Source organism: Bactrocera oleae, chromosome 6 (assembly GCF_042242935.1).
Source record: "Bactrocera oleae isolate idBacOlea1 chromosome 6, idBacOlea1, whole genome shotgun sequence".
Lineage (NCBI taxonomy): Eukaryota > Metazoa > Arthropoda > Insecta > Diptera > Tephritidae > Bactrocera > Bactrocera oleae.
The window spans coordinates 51,068,809-51,091,062 of NC_091540.1; the positions used below are offsets into that span (position 1 = coordinate 51,068,809).

The following is a 22,254-nucleotide window of genomic DNA, read 5'->3' on the forward strand; positions in this document are numbered from 1 at the left end:
CCCTTTTGGCCAGAGTTTGGTTCATATTCTTAAAAAATATGTGAGAAAAAAAAATTAATGATTTCAGATCAAAACTGTGACCTCCAGGTGTCCCGCCCGCAGTCAACTCCGATGGCGATCGTCAGTGGACACCACCCTCTAACTCCATCACTTCCTGCGGAAATGGCATCGAAAAATTTAAAAGTGTAGTTCAAAATAGGAACAAACTACGCTGCAAGTTTAAACGAATGCTACGTATTCTTTCTCAGTTAAAAAAAAATCACAAAAAGCACTCGAACTTCGGCCTCCTAAACTAGTTTCCCTCCTTGAGGGAAAATCAATGTGTCGGTGTAGTTCTCTATGATAAATTGTACGGGTGGAGGATTTGAAAGGTCAATAAAAGCTGTCTTCGATTCGTTAAGCGTTACTCTCCAGCGAATTGAACAAACTATACCAGATGCTCAAACAAACGGGCAGCGCTTGTGGTGCAACCCTGCGCTAACATGTCTCCTGACGCATGCGCAATAAGTAGTTTTATGATTCTATCTCAGTGGAAAAATTCTTGTAACGCGGTAAAAAAGTTGCTGTAACCCTATAAATTACTACTATTTATTTTCAGTCTTATATTTGAAAAATACACAAGGAAAAGAAATTTGTATTTTCATTTGTTATTTGTACCATTCACAATAGCAAAACTGATCTAAAATATGCAATACAAAACTTGGTAGCATTGAAGATAGCGGCTATACAACTTTAATTTGTATCCGTAACTTTGTTTTTGCTTTTACATGTAATTTTTTTGACAAGAGGGCAAAAGCGAGCAGAGAAATGGCGAATCGAAGACAGCCAAAGCATCGGTTAATGAAGATTGTCGACAGACATAACCTCAAACCTGTAGATGGTTACATCTAACAGACAACTTTGAATTTGAATTCCAACATAGAATCAATGTGACGAAAATTGAAAGCTGCCCTGCCGTTAAAAAATTCCTAATAGGTGATGTCGGCTCAACTGATTCTTGACAATGTTGAAGTAGAACTCTAAAAACTGTTAGATTAAATTAAGCTTAAGGATTGATTTGGTGATGGAGAGCACAACCCATCTCTTCTCTTCTGCGATACCAAAAAAAAACATCTTGAACGTGTCACAAATTTGTTGAGGCGGCGCTCAGTTCAACGAAAGTATGACAGCCGGAATGTTTTAACCTTAGTCTCTCCAAAGCTGGATATTTGAGATGTATTCTAGATGTTTTCATCTCGTCAACCTTCAAACAATTTTTAAAATTGACGTCTAGTAAAGTGTTTACCATTTGCCGATTTTATGCTTTGGGTATACAGTTACGGCAAGAAGAATCTTGCTAAGAGTAAGTAATTTAATGGATATCTTGCAATCCACACAAAATCAGAGTCAGCTCTCACAGATGTGCAAGTGTTCTTACTCACCTAAGCACTAAGAATGCAAAAGGCCAAGGGAGCTCTGATTTGTTCTCAGTCTTATTCATATCTTATTTCTTGTAAGCTCATCGGCTTCACAGTTTTCCAAATAAATCTATGATAGCTTGATGCAATTGATAATGAGCACAAACTCATTTGACTACTCTTGAGCGCACAGACATCGAGATCAAGATCAATATTGCCGCTTTGCCATTGGCGTGAATGCTCAATTACTTCTGCTACCAAACAATATAGGTTTATGATTCCGATTTGAACGTCCTAAGCCTGATAAAATTCGAGGTCTGTTTGGGTAACGTAGACCGTGAGAACAGTGAGTATCTAATGTTTGGTTGCGGCCGAAGAATTACACATTCCATTAAAAAAATAAAATAAAGAAAACACAATGCCACAGCGAAAGTTTCATTTTCTAAATAAAAATTTGTGATTTCTAGTTGTGAGGGACCGCATGATCGGTGAATAAATACCATATTAGCGAAACCGGCAACTAACGGTACATTTGAAGTTCTTGTAGCAGCGCAAACACACTTCAACAATCACTTTTGCACAACATGAAGAGCAATAAAACATCGTTGGCAACACGTCCCAACCGACTAAGTAAGCGTAAGTAGCAACAATAACATGCAACAGCAATATACAACATACAACACGTACAACATGTTAAACAACCGAAAAACACAAATTAACGATTGTGGAAGAGCATTAGCATGTGAGCGGTGTAATGGTGGGCTGAGGTGAAGCGTTGGCCAAAACTGTGGGGTAAGGAAACTGTTGACAAACATATGTAAGTGAGTGTTTGCTAGTGACAATGTTCTTTATTGTTGTTATAATGCAAAAATAAAACATTTTGTGTTTGTTATGTTTGTTGTAATTGTTGTTTATTAGTCTTTTCATTTGTACTTTTGTAAAAAAAAACACAGCAGCGAACAAGTGATTATAGTGAAATGTAAAGACGCCACAGACGAAATAAAATAAAGCTAACTGAAATTATTCGAAATTGATAATTTTAGCATATATTAACATTTAAAAGTAGAATAAAATTTTTCGAGAAGAGCACAGCTTTCAGCAATACAATTCAATTTTCTAATCTTGCCGATTTTTTAATCTATCCCATATTAAAGGTTGAGGCACTTTACGTTTTCGGATTATGTAAATCTTATAAAAATGCGTCTTAACAGCTCCACAGCTCTGTTTTTGCTGTGGGTGGCGATGTAACTTCGAATATGACAGTTATCAGAATATGTATTTGCACGGCATTCAAACTATTTTAATGTTGTTAAATAACACTTCAGCTACATAAGAGTATACATATACAGATAACTTTTCAAATTTCGTGATAAATCTTATCAAATAAAAAAGTTTTCAATATAAGGACTTCATTTTGCTCGGTCAGTTTAAATGACAGCTATAAGCTATAGTAAATCGAAATCGGCCATTCCGACAAATAAGCAGCTCACACGCTGCGTGTGCAAAATTTCAACAACTGCGGAACTAGTTCGCGTATATACAAACAGACGAAAACTTGTATATCTATATCTTTTTGACGTTTGAGTGATCTTTTGTGAACTTAAATTTATTATTTATTAGATTAGCGTCATGTGGGAGGTAGTCGTGGTTGTGATCCGATTATGTCGCTTTTAAAAGGTTTTAAGGTTGTTATGAGATACGGAACAAATTTGGTTCAACTTGTAAAATGGGTTGTAAAAGTGACACCTGCCACTTTCACACAATCACAGATCAGTTTATTTGTTGATTCATATACAAGCCCATCATAACATGCTAGCATTTATGATGAAGAAAGACAGTGACCATGTCGATGTTTTTAGTGTATTATGAATTTTTGAAGAATGGTGTTTTGTGAGCATGGCAATAGTCTGATTATACCTATTTGCCATACCAACCTTTTCACACTGTCAAACAGCAGAAATACCAAATCTCATAAAAATTATTAAATTTTACTCAAGCTATCGAAAAGTGTTTGTCGTTATTTTGAAAATTATAACTCAACATACCATCTGATCAAAATTGACTTGGACTGCTACATTTAAACTATTTGAACTGCGCGCGCAAACTGAATCGCTAAAAAATTTCTTATATTGGTACAACTTTTCTTATGTTGGTGTTAAGTATGAACGCCATATATCAACTAATGTGTGTTTACCATGAAAGTTTGCCATCGATATCTTGTCTCATGAATGGAAGCATCCACCTCTGTTGAAAACTTAGCTGAGGACCTTACATTCATCAAACTTATTATTACTAGTGACGCGACATGGGATTATGAGTATGACGTCGAAACTATCTTACATTCTAAGGAATGTCACTTCGAAAATAAGCCAAAAATAAGCCGAGACCTAAAAAAAAACAAAACTCGCTGAAGACACTGAAGACCATCCCAGTCTAGGCTTATAACAATTATGTGTGGAAAATTAGATTAAACGTTGGCATGCTTGTATCAGCTCAATAGAAGCCTATTTTGAAGGCGGTAATGAAGATTTGTATCAAAATGCGTGAACATGTTTTTGTAAGTTTCTTGTCAACCGTCAATTACAATAATTAAAATTATTATACTGTAGTGTTTAAGTGTTTAAAAATTAGTCAAATTATTGAAAATTCAAATTAGATGGAATACGTTCAATATATGGAAAGTTTGAAATTGATTATGATTTGTATCTGGCAGATTGTGTCTAAACATGCATTATTGATACTGTGGGCGTAATGAAGAAAAGCGCATATTCATACATACATATACAGCCTAGAAGACACTTATTCGCATTAGTGGATATAAGCAAGCGCATGGTCTGCACCTGTAAGGGAAAGCTACATATGCACTTAGACGCGACGAAAATGTTATACTTGTTGTAAATTAATGAACAGTACATTTTTAATGTCGGCTAATAAAATTAATGGATTTATTCAATTCAAATTCACTGCTATGTTGCTGACAAGGCGCTGAATACCAACAGCCAGCCGATTGCCCCTAACATGCTGCCACAATGCCGGTGTTGGCAAGGCATTGCCGGCCTGGTGGTTCTATGCGGGCAACTTGACTTTAAACTGACAGCTTACACGCTCCAGAGAACAAGTAGATGGAGCAGCACAGCAAACGCTTAAGCTGTGGCAGATGTACCAGAGGAGCTAAAATAAATAGCAACCAAATAAAGGAATACGCTTATATATATATATATATATTACTGCATGAGTGTTTGTAAATATGCTCGTTGGCAGACTAAAATATGTTAAACAACTGTTATGTAAAATTGGCGAAAACGCATCTACTCGTGTAAAAGCGCGTGTTGCAGCAAGTGAAAAATCGAAGCGGCGTTGTAATTAGTCTAGCCGCTTGGGTGGGCCTGCTGCGGCATGCTAATCTGTCTTGCTTTACATGATTAAACGATAATTGCGCTGATATGCTAAAGAGTAGCTATGCAGGTTTCTTAAATGAATGCTAATTTAACGGTAAATCTTCACACTGCGCTATGTTATAAATAACATGTTAGTTGCAATGCTTTAAATCTTGACAAACGGTAAAAATTGTTGCGCTATAAATATTTTATGAGACAATCTTTTTCATAATACAGCAACTACATTATATATATTATTCAGTTCATTCTCTGAATTCAAATTCCCAACTTTTCCAATTTATGACATTTCACTTGTTCTTTACCTTAACATACTGCCCCATAATATTTGCAAGCAAATGCAATCTGAAATCTTCCGGGCTATTATTGACAACATTTCACAAATAAATTTCAAACATTGCACTAATTAATCAGCATGTTATGACAATGGCATGGCAAAACTTCAATGCCAACGCCAAGCGCTTAACGTGTTTGATAAATGTATACCACTGTGTAATATTTGCATGCAACACTGAGAAAAAAAAATATAAAAAAAAAAGATTAAAAAACACATTAACTTTGGCTGCACTGAAGCTATAATACCCTTCACAGGTGCATTTATTATAGCATAAAGATTATATCTTGATTGCATGGCAGCTATATGCTATAGAGGTTCGATTTGAACAATTTCAGTTTGTATGGAAGCTACATACATATATATATATATGCTACAATGATCCGATATCGGCGACTTAGCACATCAGTCGCAAATTTTTTTTTCCCTTGGGTTCCCCCTGCGGGTAGGGGTAAGAATTTACCCGCTGTATGGCATGCCTGTCGTAAGAGGCGACTAAAAGCCAAATGCACTATGACTGTTATTTTACCTTGCCTAGAAATATCAGCATAGTAATGATATCAGAAATAGTGCTATAATACTCAGCTTGAACTGATATTATAGACTTTAAATGAGATTCCAAATAAAAAGACATTTGAAGTTCAAGCGACAAATGTGCCCAGTCATTGAGTAATGGGTAGCTCAACTGGCAGTAGCTTCGACTACACAGTCTTACCGGAGGCTCAACTCTGGTACCACGGGGAGAAGAAAGCCCTTGGACTTCGGTCCAATCTGTTCATTGGGCTTGGCCCTTTGAGAAGATTCGTGGTGGCTGTGGTTTAAACCTAAATGCTGGAAGGACTGAACTTTCAGATAAAAAAAAAGAAGTTGCACAAGCAACTGGGTTTCGGACCCGAAAACGGAAGAGGTTTTAGGTCGGCCTCGAATGCTACCAAGATGGTCAGTATGCCCCTACACACTGGCCACTGGTAACAAAATTAATACTTGCGAATAGCTCGTATTATTTGGGACGCTGATCAACGCATTGTTTTGATACTTTGTGCTTTTGAGCACCGTGAGGTAAGGTCGTCGCCGGCAGGTACTCACACAAAAAAAAACACCGGACGTTTCCTTCTGGGTGTTACAAACTATGTGTCACAGTTAATATACCCTGTTTAGGGTATATAAATAATATAACATAAAAATTTAGGTTAACTTTTTACAGAGTCTCGCAAGTTGCCGCTTTCTGGGCTATATAATCGCATTGCCATTTCCACCGTTCGATGGTGGTACCACAGCCGCTACATGATGCTCACGTTGGTTGCTTTGAATCGTTTTTTTTTGTTTTTGTTTTGTTTTCGCTGCACTTATTTACTTGTTTTTGTTTTGATTGCAACACTTCCCACAGGCATTTTGTAGTCGGCTGGTTTACATTCCCCATGACCAGCAGAAAAACTTTAGTTTACTAAGAGAAATAAAAATTCTTGTAGTTAGTGTACCGAACAAAATGCAGAAATTAATTGTTTTTTGTTTTGTGAAAAGCCAGTATATGAAGGTATTTAGGCATCAAGCAGTTATAGTGTGCTGTAGAATGGTCGGGTTGAGTGATCTCCCACACATTTTATATTGGCCATGCAGTTAACGGTGTGCATTCTATTTATTAGCACACACTGATACAGTGGGACATTTTAATAATCCCAACGGAATGAATTGTCATTAAAGATTCATACAACTTCATGTTGTGGTTGTTATTGTTGTGGCGAATATTTATATTATACTATCTTTCGGGAAAACGGGTTGTTATTGACGGGTTCGGACCACAGGGAAAGGGGTGTGAGGGGAATTGATTTGGTGGGCTATGCCAAGAGGTGACTGTGTATGGCGCTCAGGGCTTGTCTGAAGTTAGTCGCGCCGTTTGCAATTACGAGGCTATAGTGCTGCATCTAGTCATTATTTCAAAGATTTAACCCTGTTTGGTTCGTAAGGTAAAAAATTCAACTATATCTTTATGTGCGCCTATTTAGTTTTGGTATTTTAGTAAGTGATATAATGTTATAAATTAAAATTTGTTAAAATATTTCTTTTTGTACTTTTTCATATCACCTAGCGATTAAGACTGTTTATATTAACAACTTCGAGTCACCCTGTGTTGTATATCAAATATTTGTGCTGTATAGACAACTGCCGAAGCGTAAATTCAATGCAACTTTTTAAATTTTAAGTAGTTTACTATGAAATAACAATTTGAAATTCAATACTCGTGTTGTTCATTCACAAAATAGTTCATTTTTTTAATAAAAAAAAAAATTAATGTACAAATGTCAACTGGTTTTACTTTACATTTATCCTAAAAATTTATTATTGTAGATAGATGCTCAGTAGTATACCCTGAAGTTATTAATTCATATTGAGATCTTGAAATTATTTAACTACTTAACCAAATAATGTGAAAACATGATTTTCGTATGCATATTGAAATTTCTGACCACTGTGCAACATGCATACGCTGTCTGCGCTAGCTTACACTGCATGCATGAGCAACAACCAACTAACCATCGCTACGGTGGTTTTAGCCGGAAGGTGCCATTGGACATTTGTCCACACAATTAAACAAACCACAGCTTTTAAAGAGAAAATACTGCATTTTAGCTTTTTACAATTATTGCACGTCTGTTAAACTAGCGTTTTTCTTCTATTAGGAACAGCATGCTGGTAGCATTAACTCGTAAAATATTTACAAACCCAAATGTGGGTTTCGCCTTCTGGGACTGGTAAGACAAATTATACAACAGGCTGTGGTAATAAGTGAATTTGTATAAAAATTAAAACTATTTATTTTGGCAACCGGCTCAACTCTATATTAGAAATAATTTTAGACAAATTAATTATGAATGCCATGATTTTGCACATTAGCAATAAACACAAACTGCACACAAATTTATATAAAATATATGAATGTAACTAATAAATTCAAATTTGCTGTACTGTGGGGAAAGCGCTTTGATTTTTGCCTCATTTGCCGAAAAATATTGTTCAATTACATTTATAATCGCTGGGATCGATGTCTTCATCAGAGCTATCGTAAGGTTCGTTTTCTTTAAAGTTCTTTCTTATTGAATCTGCTGGTTGAACTTGATCTTGGAAATGTACAATATGATGATCACTTCTTCTTCTATATTTTTTGCTTCTTAATATTTGGAATATGTCACACTTTTAAGACACGTTTTCATATTAATGATCAGTCGGAAATTATAAATAATAACATTTTAATAATGTCGTATAAATTAAAAAATATAAAACGTAAAAATATTTAAGATATTAGCCGGCAAGCAGAACTTACCTCGTCTTTTTCTTCAGCTTTCTTTTTTCCTGATGGCGAAACCACAGCTGCTTTTGCTTCTTCTTCCGACACTAAGCGATTAAATTTACGAGTAGCCTCTTTGACGCTCACATTACTGCCGGGTGGATCCACATCGGAATCGATGGTGTCCTTACTTGATTTGCTGCTAAGTGAAGTTGCCGAGCCTTCAGATGAAAAGGAAAATCGTGGTATATTTTCCTTATTTTCTTTGTGGCTTTCTTTGGAAATTGCTTTTAAACGCTTTTCAACTTCCAATTCATGATTTTCTTCAGGAGTTTTCTTTGCGAGCGGTTCTTTTTCAGACTCTACCAAGGCTGCTTGCGCCGTTTTACTAGTTTCAATGGTGACCATTTCAACGATCTGATCTAAACAACCGCAATTATTCTCGGTTGCCGCAACTTCAGGTGGTGGCACGTATGGTGGGGGCTGCCGCATAGGCGATGTAATAGCATTTTCCGATATAACTGACATACCACCTGGGCTACTGGGTACTGCTTCTGCTCCTGCTGCGGCGACTGCACGCTGAACAACATCATTACTTGGAAGTTCGTTAATGTATTTTTTACGTAATATTAAATACTTTTGATTATTTTCATTTCTTATTGTAGACAAAATATTTACGTAAACTTTAAACAATTTGCGCGCTTCATCTGCAACGGAAGAAGGGAAGAGACAAAATATATGAAATTAGCGTCTGATTCACAATCAGTCAGAATGCGAGCAACAAGTGATGTTGATGCTGGTATGGGCTAAAAGTGGTTTTTGGTGTTGTGTGGAAACACCAGAGGAAGCTGGATAATGTGCACATTTATTAATGACTCACTTTGGGTTTCGGGTTTGGTGAGAAAGTGCTTAAAATGCTTAACCAACGCATGATTTGTCACCTTGGAATCATTACTGAGCATGTAGTTTCTGATTTCATCAATCGATAACTCAGTTGGTGCTGTAGCCATTATTTATAACTTTTAATTTTTACACACACTTAACCAGCACAAATTTGAACACGATTTTTAATAGTAAATATACGCAAAATACAATAATTTCTAAATATTTTTCACGCAATCAAAAAATCACGCAAAACAAAGCAAAGAAAAACAAAACTGAACAAATGACAGCGCAAACGTCAAACATACTCAAAACAGAGAGTGCAAATCAGCGTAGAATGAAGTAATAAGTGAAAAACAAACAAGCTACAAAGCGCAAAGTTTCAATTTTTGCCTTCAACGAACCAAAGTGACATTTGGCTGCTCACAAGCAAGCGAGATATGCGCGCACTCTGCGGTGGATTGGCTTTGGATTTATTTTATTATCTCGTTTTAATTTTAATAAAAAAAACACATTATTGCTTTACGACACATTCAAAATATTTTTGTTTTTTGCTTATGTTCAGTAAAGATAATTAATTGTATTCCATATATAACATTGCAAAAATATCATATGTGTAATATGTATACAAAATATAGTTATGGCTTATCGATAAACTGCTACTGATTTATTCCAATTTTCCCTTAACATGGTTAGACCAAATATAATATATAGAACTGTAGTCGGTTATGTAATTTTTCTTTTTGCCAGTCCTAGGAGTGAACTAGAGTAGGATTGAAAAGATATTAGGTAACTTTGTATATTGGTTTGGAGCTGTTGATTAGTTTTTTGTATATATGTAGGTCACTCGGAAAGGTTTCAAAAAAGATTCGATGCTTAAAGTATTAGATAAAACTAATATGGAATAGTAAAAAACGTTGCTAAATGAATTTTTTTTATTATTAATAATTTTAAATTTATTATTAATTCAATAATATTTGACAATTTATATTAATAAATTTTATAATATTATGGTTAAATATATAACTTATGTAATAATAATTTATTATTTATTTTATTAATTATTATTTAAGAATGTAAGTCGTTTTTGTTGAAGTTTTAGTTAGAAAATTTTTTGATGATTGGGAACACTGCGCTCAACCACCGTTTTCGCCATATTTGACTTCTTGTGACTTTTTTCTGTTTACGAAACTGAAAAATCCGTTTCGGGGAACACGCAATGAGTTCATTGATGTATGTATAAAGGTAAGGTTTAAAATTAGATTTAAAAATATCCAAAACACTTTTTTTTCGTTGCCGGCCTTCGGCCGCATTTTCAAAACTATCCCTGGTCGATCCAACACCGGGGTGTCCTCAGTTCTTTCACTTAGAATTCCTTTTTGCATACTTAAAACTTGGGGATATAAATTTGTGGGTTTTAAGTTTGAGGATTTTAGTTTTGTGAATTTTTTTATATAAATACATATGTATATGTAAGAATTTTTGGGGGTCTCGAGCGTTTCTCAAACAAAAATTTTCCAAAGCAGTTTGGATGCGTCCGGGTCAATTTTAATTAGGTGGTATATATCAGACAGACATACGAACTGAAATTTCTCCCAAGTGACTGGAATGTTCTTTATTGGATGTGTCCCAATGTTTGTAGCTTATATGTAAGGAGTATTTATCTTACAAATAATCATAATTTTTTTCCAAATTGTTGGACATGTGTTCACGGTCTAAGGTAATAATTACTATTGTGCTACTAGTTCTTTTATTTTTAAAGATGGCTATATATAGAGGGATTTTAATATTTATATTTACGAATTGAGTAACAATATTTTTTATAATATTTATATACGTAATATCCCAAGAAAAAAGTGCATGAGACCGTTAAATTTGCTCTAAAATAAAATCCCATGAAGTAGTATGTATGATAAAATTGAAATAGCAATGTCGATTTGACAATCAGTACTGGGGCACGTACGCACTAAAAAGCTGCATATTTAGATGTCTCCCCTTGGGTAGTACCCAAGAAATCGCGAAATAAATAAGACAAAAAAACGAAAGCGCATTTCTGAAATATTTTGAAAAATATGAAACATGTGCGAACAAGTGAAGGGACGAACTACGATCGTACAAGTATGGCGCACCAAGAAATTGGGTGGTAAATGGATTTAGGCATGCGCCAGCGGTACATTCATAAAATAGGATCCCCCTGGTGTTACACTGCACGGTAATTAATAATTTCCTGCAATACGAATACCGCTAAATCAATGTATGCCCCGCACCCGATGTCTCAGGAGTATATGGAAATTTCATTAACACGAGAAATGAGACAGCAGTCAGGTGTAGGCAGTTGAAGTTAAACAGCGCTATAGTCGCAATTACAATTACAACGCATTGCCATGCCACACACAACGCCTGAGGCAGCCTCAAATTAATGCATTAAAATTAGATTTATACGCGACGAGGCGAATGAAGAAAGTGAACCCGTGAATGCAAATTAATTTGACGGTGTAAGAAGACGTTGCAATCTCCTGTGCCGTAGAATCGCTGGATAAGTAGTTGAGCAGAGGAGAGCTGCTGGTACTCACCTAAGGAATTCATCAACTTGGTGATATGTTGCAGTTTTGTTGTTTTCTTTTGCCGTTGATCTGTTGGTTGGGAAGGCGGATGCGCTTCATTTGACATTTTGTCAGGCGACAAGTGCGAATGCGGAACATATTCCCTCGCATTATTACAGCATTTAGTGCAGTAAAGACATTTATGTATAGAATATAAACATACAAGGTTGTAGTTCTGGTAATAAAGAAAACTTAAATGAAAAAAGAACAATATCGGTCGGCGATTAAATTTTTGTTTCTGGAAGATGTCCTGTGACTTTTCCCTTTATTGACGACATCCACAAATTGTTATAGCGAGTTTCAACGTGGTCACAAGTCAAATTTCGATGAACGACACCCAGATGCCCAAAAGTTAAAGTTTACGATCTCGTGGGGCAGAGCGCCGATTGAAGGTTCACGAGTTAGTTGAGACTATCTCAAAAGGCTGGGGTATTAGAAAGATTTTGGCGCGATGGATGCCTCGTTTGCTCTCTCCGGATAACAAATGAAATCATGAGGCCTCTTCACAACAGTGTGTGACGTTGTTTAAGTGCAACCCGAAGTAGTTTCTGCGTGATGTTGTCATCTTTGACGAATCTTGGAGAATCTGGTATACACTAGAGGCCAAAGAATAGTGGTGGACTTCTTTGCCAGATAATGGGGCTGTCTACCGTTTTCTGGGATTCACAAGGTGTGATCTTTATTGCCTATCAAATTGTAGAAGAAAACACTTCATTTGGCGAAGAGAACAGTGGTCTTCTATCGGGAGAACCTATCCGCTCGCATCTATACCGTCGTCGCGGTCAAATTGGCCGAATTAAGCTGCGACCTGCTATCCCATTCACCGTATTCTCCCGATTAAGCTCCTTACGATTTTTTTGTTTCCAAACAAAAGTCACTCGCTGGATAGAAATTCGAAGAGGGTGTCGGCTTCACGAAGATCTGCTCGAAGACCTCCAGAAAATCTATTTTTCGAATGCGTTAAAGAATTTAGATATCTTTTTGTCAACTGTATCGGGCTGGAAGGAATACAATGTTGAAAAATAAATCGCGATTTTCGTTTTTCTTTTGTAGGCTACATAATATTTGGATTCCCAAGGTATATCCATTCGCAGGTTTCTCTCCTTCCCCGAATTTCGCGAAAAGTGGAACTTTGCACCGATAACTGTAAATATGTACCATCTCATCGAATTTCACCCCGACTGATCCATGTAAACTGCGCGCGCAAACCGAATGAAAAATTTTTTTTTCTAGATTGGTACCTTATTTTATGTTCGGATGAATTTTGAACTCCATATGTCAATTAGTGTGTGTTTTACAGCTGTTTGTTTACGACGCGAAAGGTTTGTTTGGCGATTTTTACCATGAAAATCGTCGTGTTGGCAACAGAAAGATAGCAGAGGAACTCAACATCTCTTATGGATCCACTCAACACATTTTGGTTCATGCTTTGGATATGAAGTGTGTCAATGCTAGACTCGTACCAAAAGACCACCTACATCTTTTGCGAAAACGATGTTGAGTAGAGGTCGCAAAAGAGATGCTTGACAACGTAGTTCTTAAAACATCTCATTACTGGAGACGAGACATGGGTTTATGAATTTGACGTCGAAACTGTCCAACTATTCAAAGATCGTATATTTAGTATGAGAAGAATCAATTTCATATGATTTAGTTTTAATTTAATTCTTCAAAATATTCTTCAAGCATCCTACAGTGAGAACAACTTACTTACGTGATTTCCAAATGCAATAATTTATTTGCATATCACAATTGTTTGGCTGCCAAATACAACCAACACCAGCTCAAGACACTCAAGCCACCAACATCAGAAGCAGGAGCAGCAGTTGCAGACAGTCGACAACGCTGGAACGACACTTGCAATGCGAGAAATGCAACTGATAGACGTAAACACACAATTTAGATAAGTACACATGTACACATACATTCGCACATAAATATATTGAACGTGCGACAATTTATATTAGTAGATGTATAAGTTGAAATGTGCATCTTCGCAATGTGGCAGATTCGAAGCTTTTCCTGCGTCAGCCTATCAATGCTGAGGAAGAATGGTTGCAGTGACAACTTTTCATATATACAGTAAACTGATGTATGTGTGTGCGTGTGTTTGTTGCCACTACCACGTTTGTTGCAACTCTGTTGGATGATAAACGATGACAATTCGACAATCACCAAGACACAATTGCATGTGGCAAATTGAAAATGAAATTAACACTTTATAGATACTTTATTGCAAGCACACCAACACACTTGACACTGACACATACACGTTTATATTGCACACACACACATTACACGTTATTAACATATACATGCTTATATATGGTATATGGCTGTCTTATGCATTTCCTACGGATGTCGTATGTCCTTTGCAGACAGACGCCAAAGTCAGGCATTCCGAATTTAATTCTATTTGCATGTGTATGTGTGCATTTCATTCTGTGAAATTTGTAAATATTTGTCAAATAGAAATTGTCAGTTGGAGCTTTTCTCAGCAAATACCCTCGTACGGAGACTTAACCAAGTCAGTGCTTCTAATTGAAATGCTTCAATGCACATTATTGCATACATCCACATTCGGTAATATTTAATATAATTGACTAAATACACATTTTATCTGGAATAATTTCTAAGTGTCTATTTTATAGGTATTCATATAAATATATAAATGCTTATTATTGCGCTTCTATATGTGCATAAGTATGTACAAAATTTTCTTTAAATCGAATTATAAACCCATCATTTTAAGATCATTAGATGTGTAAGAGTACACTAAGTAGCACTCCGCAAAGTCTGGGTTTGACCTCAATTTCCGATTAAAATTACAAATTTTTTTCTTAATCGCTATCCTCGATCAGCCATACTTATAGTATAGTCGGCTCTGTTATGAAGCATCTAACAAATTATTGAGAGTCAAGTTAACACCTACAATTTATATAGTTAAACCATGTAATCAAATTTAAGCCAGAGGGACAAAAAAAAAAACTACATTTCCACAAATATCAATAAATACTTTTATTATCGCCTTCAAGCCGCGGCTAGAACGGCCTTAAGTGTCTTCAGCGAATTTTAGTTTTTACGGCTGCGGTTCGTTGTGGGAGCGCCATTTGCATATATTGAACAGTTTCGACGTCACGATTATAAATTCACATCTTGTCACTCAAGTATCTCTTTTTCGGCCTCTACTCAATGTCGTTTTAAGATTCAGGTCTTTTAATACGAGTCTAACCAGGGATAATGGGATGCCCAACTTTTTCCAGTGTGAGAGCGTCTCAAAATTAGCGTTTTTTATAACATTTTCCATTGTAGCCAGATGGGACACAATAATAATTTTTGGGAATTTAAATTAAAATGCCCAACATTTATTAAGATTAAATATTATTATACATGTATCCATCCATACCTTTCAATTTCGCGTTTTCTTTCACTTTCATTGTTTTTCAATTTTTGTTAGTGATCTTCAACAGCAGCAACAAATCTCTCTGTTCACATATTTTTCTGTAGGTTTTCAATCAGGCCGTCCCTATTTTTCCAATTGCTAAACGTCAGACCTCCTGAACTTTGACAGTTGCCTGAGTTCAGAAGGTTTTGACGTTTAGCTATTGCGCTCTCATTCCCAATGAGAGACGAGTTGAGCATCTCTTTATCTCTGAGTCTAACAATGGCACGCTTCATACCTAAAACATTAATCACAATATGTTGATTCGGTCCATAAAATATGTTGAGATCCTTTGCTATCTCTCTGATACCAATACCTACGAAACACACACTAATTGACATGTAGTGTTTAAACTTTATACGAACATAAAAATGTTGTACCAATCCAGAAAAGAAATATATCGATTCAGTTCAATCTTGCATAATTAAAACAACTATGCTAACGTTATTGCAACATAAACCCCAACAATTTTAGGTATACCAATAGTTCCAGTTCTTACAATGTTGTAGTTTTCTAAGCTGTGGATTTTCTAAATGTTCTTTTTGTGAATGGACATGGTTATGACGCAAAATTATATTCATAAATCTACACATGAATGATCTGCTGAGTCTACAATTTCGACTCTTTTAACAAATCGATCATTCAATAGCGATGTTAATAATACGATGATAGAAAATAAATATCAGAAAAAACTGAATTCAGCTATTTCTGAAACACTTGACCACGTATGTTCCAAAGCATCAACAATCAGGGGAATCGTTGAGGAAATTTTTATTTTGTAGTTAAAAATACGGGGTTTATAGCAAAATATCACTGTAAAGTCCTCCATATGGATTATATAACTTGGTAATTAAACAGTTTTTTGCCTCTTTCTATTTAAACTAGAAAGTTATAAGTTGGTGTTAGGCGGAAAATTTGCTTGCTTAGCAAGATCAAACTAGGGTTGTAGTTAATTATAACAGTTGATTTGCATTCAAAAAGTATTGAAATATTCAATCTACCTTAAACCAAGAATATGAAGCGATTTATTGCAATTAGTTTCGACCTAATCTTAGGTATTTAATGCCCCTATTCTATATATACCCCTAATAATTAAATATTAATTGAAGCCAAACAGAGGCTTATCACTGTTAATGATAGAACTGAGATTATTCTCCAATTAAGGAAGTAAGAAAATCAAACAGATTCAATTCTGAATAAGGCGGACACCTAGTGGAATCGCTTAAAAAAAGTGATATTTGGGAAAAACGATAACTACTGCATGAAATCTTTTAAGATTGGATATGTTTATAGATTAACAAAAAAATATAATATAATTTTTGGCGAGTTATTTGCTATTTCCCAAGTTACTAAACAAAGGTTCTAAATTGCTGCAGTGATTGCGGCCTTTACTGTGGTTTCAAGCAAAAATTGCACATTAAAAAACAAAACAAGTTAAATTTTGCTCAAAAATTATATAATTTTTGGTCTATCGATATCTCAAAAACTGATGGATTAGTTCGCGTATATACAGGCAGACGAACACAAGCACATTGATAAAACGATTCAACTCGTTATGCTGATCATTTACATTTATATACATTTCCTTCTGGGTGTTATAAACTTCGTGACAAACTTAATAACCTTGTTCAGGGTATAACGAGCCAAAACTTTAACGGTTACACCGTAGCTATAATATCCTTTACAAATATAAAAGTTTTCATACAAGAACTTGATATTGATCTGACAGTTTGTATACAACTTTATTGATTCGATTACAATTATTTGTTTGGAGATTGTTTTGTTGCCTTGGACAATAATCGATGTAAAATTCGTTGTCGTCTAATTTTGATCGTTCGGTTTGTATGGCAGCTATATGCTATAGTGGTCCGATATCGACGATTTCGACAAATAAGCAGCTAATTAGAGAGAAAAGGACGTGTGCAAAATTTCAGATCGATATCTCAAAACCTGAGAGTAGCCCCTATATACAGACAGATATGGACATGATTAGCCACACTGATCATTTATATCTGCATTTGGTGCGTTTTTTTTTTCCAGGTGTTACAAATTTCGTGGCATCAAAGCGATCGAATGCTCTGTTTTCGAGTTAGAACAGCCAATTTAAAAAATGCTATTTGGAGAAAAACGCGTTTAAAGATAAATTGATTGAAGCTTTAACTCACAAAATATTTAAAATATTAATTTAAAATTTTTATATGTTATTTTTAGGGGATAGACTATCGATATATGCAAAAACAAATAAATTTTTTTTTTCGAATTTTCACATATAGTTTTTAAGCTTCTCACATAATATATTATACACAAAATATATCTCAACTAAAATAAAACTAATGAAGTCTTTTACCTTGGTGCAAATTATTAAAAACTAAGCTCAGATAGCTGTGGCTAATGTTTATAAACCCTGCTTCACTTAATATAGTCTGTTTTTTAAAAGGTTTATTTAAAGAAGAGAAATAATATTCTGTGAATTTTTTCTAAAAAATAAAAGTTTTAACTCCCTGGTGAGTTTTGAAGACTAAAGTAGAATATTGCATTCATAGTTTATTCAGAGAAGAAATTGGAGTTACACTTCTTAGTCTGTTTAAAATATTTAAACTTCATATATATGCATAATAATATATAAATAATTATAGTCTCTCAGTTGAGCTGGTAAACGTAAATTCCTCAAATGATAATTTCGAAATCGCTGAATTGATGAATTTCAATTCCACTGCTGTTATCTTTATTTTAAGATTCGACTGCACTCCAGTGCCAATAAGTAAAAAATGCTCAAATTTCTTTTCAGCCAAAAATTGCCAGAATGCAATCAAATTGGGCATTACAATTGCTGCCAGCACATTCCACAAGTGCTGCTTGCCACATACATACGATGATGCAACAGCAACAAAACGCACAGTTACCGAAATCACACTTAATACGATTGCAACTGGCACATTGAATGGCAAGGCAAACTTTTATTGTTTTTTACTTATATAAATGTTGGTTGTTGTTGGTTTTTGGCGCGACAAACACGACAATTGTGGCGCCTGATAGTGAAAAACAAATCAAATTAAGCGCAAAAATTGCTCGAAAATAATTTAAGACACTCCAATAAAGGTGACCAACAACAAAAAATGCCACAGTAATAGCACATAAAATAAAACGTCAACAACAACACGAACTTGAAAGTGTAAAGAAATAATATCGCTGACATTCGTGTGAGACCAACTGCTAGCTGCTGGTAGGCTGCTTGCTTGCATCATTGGCTAGTTGCTTAGCTGGTTGGCTGGACGCTGCAAGCGCCTTATTGCCACAAAAAGGTGCAACACCAATGCGACCACTGTGCAACACAGCGCCCGAGATGAACGCGATTCATGGCGCGAAATCGCAATAGTCCAAGTCGCGCCTGCAGTTACAGCCACACACACACACACATACAAATATGCCGACTAGTGTTGGTCATAGCCAATTGCTGCCACCAGTCAGCAGTCGCATTCGACAATCCTAACTGCAGCATTTTAAGAGTCATGAATTGCATTCTACTCGGGCAAAGCGAAAATAAGACGCCAACGAAAGGTACATAACAGCAAACTTGAAGGCAAAAAATCAGCAATGACAAAAAATCCAACGTACAACATCTTTGGCTGCGAATGCAGTCGGCGAGTCGAGCTGGCTTTCGCTGTTTTTGTCTGCAACACCACTGGCCTTTTTTATTTGCTATATTGCTTTACTACGTGCCAATGCTTTGGTGTTGTTGTTGTTGTTGTTATCTTGCAGCGCGCATAATTGGCAATTGGACTTTTGGCAATATGTTTGTGGCTTTATGACACTGACAGTGTTCGATGTGCGTGTGTGTGTGTGTGTGTGTTGTTCCTTTCCATTTCGCTGCTAGTTTTGACTTCGTTCTTACACTTTTTCCCTTCGTGCATTGTTAGTTCGACGGTTGTCGTGTTTTTCCTCTCATTTTTAAGTACTTAGTTCTTCTCGATATCACAACTGACTGATCTGACTGTAGTTCACTTTTGTCTGCCGATGCTTTTTTCCTCATTGCTGTCGATTTTTTCATTTGTCTGTTTTGTGGCAAGTTGCAAAAGCTACAAGGTGTTGTGGCGCCTGCGTTTAACTGCCACAAAATAAAAGTAAATGTTTCTGCAAAAACTTATTTGAGCTGTAAATACAATGCACCCAGGAGTGTAGGCTAGGAGTAAGGGATTTTGTTTGTGGAGTATGAAAGAAATCAGTCAATTGCGTCTACTTTGGTGAAAGGCTGTCATGCTAGCTTCTTAAAAGATTCCACAAAGTGTTTGTTGGATTTTTAGATTTTTGGTCAGCTTGGAAGCTTTTCAGCAGGCAAGTATTGTAAACTCAAGGGCTCATTTATTTAGTTAAGAACAGTAAAACCTCTCCTATTTACGTATTCATGCCAAAATTTTTACTAAAATATAATTTTTTAATGAAGTTGACTGAAGCTAGTTAACTTTTAGTTTATTTCGAAAAATCAATTTGAATATTTCAAAAACTATTTGGAATACCGATTTAAGTTTGTTATTTTTAAAAGTATGTCCTATCGAAATATGAAAAGAAATTTTATTTTTGAAAACTTTAACACTAGGTGTGCTCTTTTAAAAAAGCTGTTAATGTTTGAAAGTAATCTTATTTAAACAGGACTTTATAATATTGACTGTTAATGTAAAGTTTTATTTCAAAAGTGTTGAATAAAATCATGGAACGGGTGAAATGAAACATATGGAAAAGCACGTATTGATTAAAGCAAACAAAGGAATGGCGATCGGTGCTTATACCTTTTTGTTATAAGCGTTAAAGTTGGTTTGAGTATATTTCTTACTACATATAAGAATTTTGAAGCAATTGAATGCGGCTTTTAAGCAAAACCCCTGGTGCAAGAAGACACTCGAAGGCCAATGAGCTGATATCAGTTTAATGGGTGAACCAGTAATCGCGTAAAATACCAAACATTTTAGTGTTTCAGCATTTGAAGGAATTTTTGTATCCTGAAGGTGTAATTTTTCAGAATGATTCTGCTCCTTTTCATCGATAATTAATATTTTTTTTGTTGCTCTGGATATGTAAGCAAATTTTGATGTTGATGTGGTTTCATGCCCATGTCCTGTATTTTTTATTTTTGCATATCTTATATTTTTATCAATTATCGGCTTGTTAGCAATAAAATTTATTTGTCCAGTCATGATTAGGGTTCTGCGTACAATTTTCATGTATACAAACATCACAGCAAGCTCCTTACCACAAATATGCGAATAATTATGCGAACGATTTAAGGTTTAAATATAAATTAAAATCGGATATATGTCTAGACTGACAGTCCACAAAATGTCCTGTTATACTCATTTTAAATCTAGCTATCGTTTTAAGAGTAATTCACATGCTTTCAAAAACAATGATTTCACCAAGTTTTCCGAAATTGTACCGATATCGATATATCAGTAGAAGTGAATGGAAGGGTGAAACATCTACTTCAAAGTTGGATAAGTTCTCCGATAAATTAAGAAATTATACTGAGGATCAAAAAGAACGGTGCCAACCGAATCTAAAAGTGATGGAAGAAAGGTATCGAGATTTATGAGATTTTCACATGATAACAGATTACTGCTGGTCCTTTGAAAGATATTGTTAACTGTAATATAAAAGAAAAGCTCATAAAAGTCGTTTTATTGAAATATACAACATGTTTTCGACATTTGCGTTTCTGTTTACTTCGATGTATCCCTATTTTTCAAAACAAAATTGATAATATAAATAATTAGATTTAATGAATAGTGAGCATAGACATAACAAAAATCGATCTTATATCGAAGGCAACAAAACCATTGTAGACTCGTGTATGTTACCCACATTCTATTTTTCCAGCCCTGGTTCTCAGAAATGATTATTGTCACTGAAATAATTAAATTCACTGATAATGGTAAGTCAGCATATCAAACACTAACTACAAAAGTGTCACAACTCGAAAAATTTTTAATGTTCAGGACAAGCAAAAAACAGTTCATGGAAAAATTATTAAAATTCTACAGTCAAATCGTTGTCCATAATGTAGAGTATCTTCTTTGAAGAGCGTTTTATTCAAATTTCGTTGATTTTCCAGTTTCACAGGGAAATTAAGAGAAATTTTTGAGGGGAAGACATCGAATAACTTTGATATAATCACAATTATTTTATCGAAAGTGACACATTTTAAATAATACTAATCAACCGCACTTTTTGTACTTTTTTCAGTTAAGGAGACACAACTTCGCAAAATACAGCAGAAAGTTGACGCTTTATTTCAGAAATAGCGAAACAACTACAAATAGTACTCTTTAGTTGGTACTGCACAAGCGAGCCAAATGACGCAATTAACACAAAAGTAGACCTGACGTTGAGTTTCCAATTAAGCAAGATAGTGATGACAATTAAACTTCTTGCGTAGGTACAATAGATAAATGTGCTACAAATTGTTATATATAAAAAAATTGATTTTGAAAATTTTTGAGTTTTGACTCTGTTGTAGTTAGTGTGCGATATATAATATTAAATACCAAATTTTGTTCATTCGACTACTCTGAAACCATCTGTTTACCATAAAAGTATGTAGTCTGTTACTGGTCTTCTAGTATCCAAGAACGTGTGAAAAGCATTTTTTAGTTCAATTCTAGTTGTAGCTATTCACAAATTTTTAATCTTTGATTAAATTGCTTTCACTAAATTTGGAGATATAATCCGAAATTACTTTGATATCGATAAATCATTTACAATTGTTTGTTGGCTGAAGTTCGGTTTTGAGATTAAAAAAAGTAAAATTAGTTATTTGCAAAAACATAACCACATATGTATATAATAAGAAGTCCAAAGTGCCAACATAATTGAAAAATCGTGTTGTATTATAACGCTCTCTTATTTTAACTTTTATCAACTATTTTC

General features: G+C 35.0%; 1 protein-coding gene across 2 annotated transcripts in view; it reads right to left on the minus strand.

Annotated features, from left to right (window-relative positions):
- Window positions 1-9,588, minus strand: part of LOC106622717 (uncharacterized) — a 78,225-nt gene extending 68,637 nt beyond the window's left edge. The window contains exons 1-3 of one of the 2 annotated variants that reach the window (XM_014241984.3): window positions 9,290-9,588; window positions 8,446-9,116; window positions 7,936-8,315 (exon numbers count right to left, since the gene is read on the minus strand). In XM_014241984.3, the coding sequence (XP_014097459.3) occupies window positions 8,139-8,315; window positions 8,446-9,116; window positions 9,290-9,419 (978 nt within the window). In that variant the 5' untranslated portion in view covers window positions 9,420-9,588 and the 3' untranslated portion in view covers window positions 7,936-8,138. Of the gene's footprint in view, window positions 1-7,935; window positions 8,316-8,445; window positions 9,117-9,289 lie in introns of those variants that run through there. The other variant, XM_036359151.2, reaches the window with a different exon arrangement.
- Window positions 9,589-22,254: the final 12,666 nt, after the last annotated feature.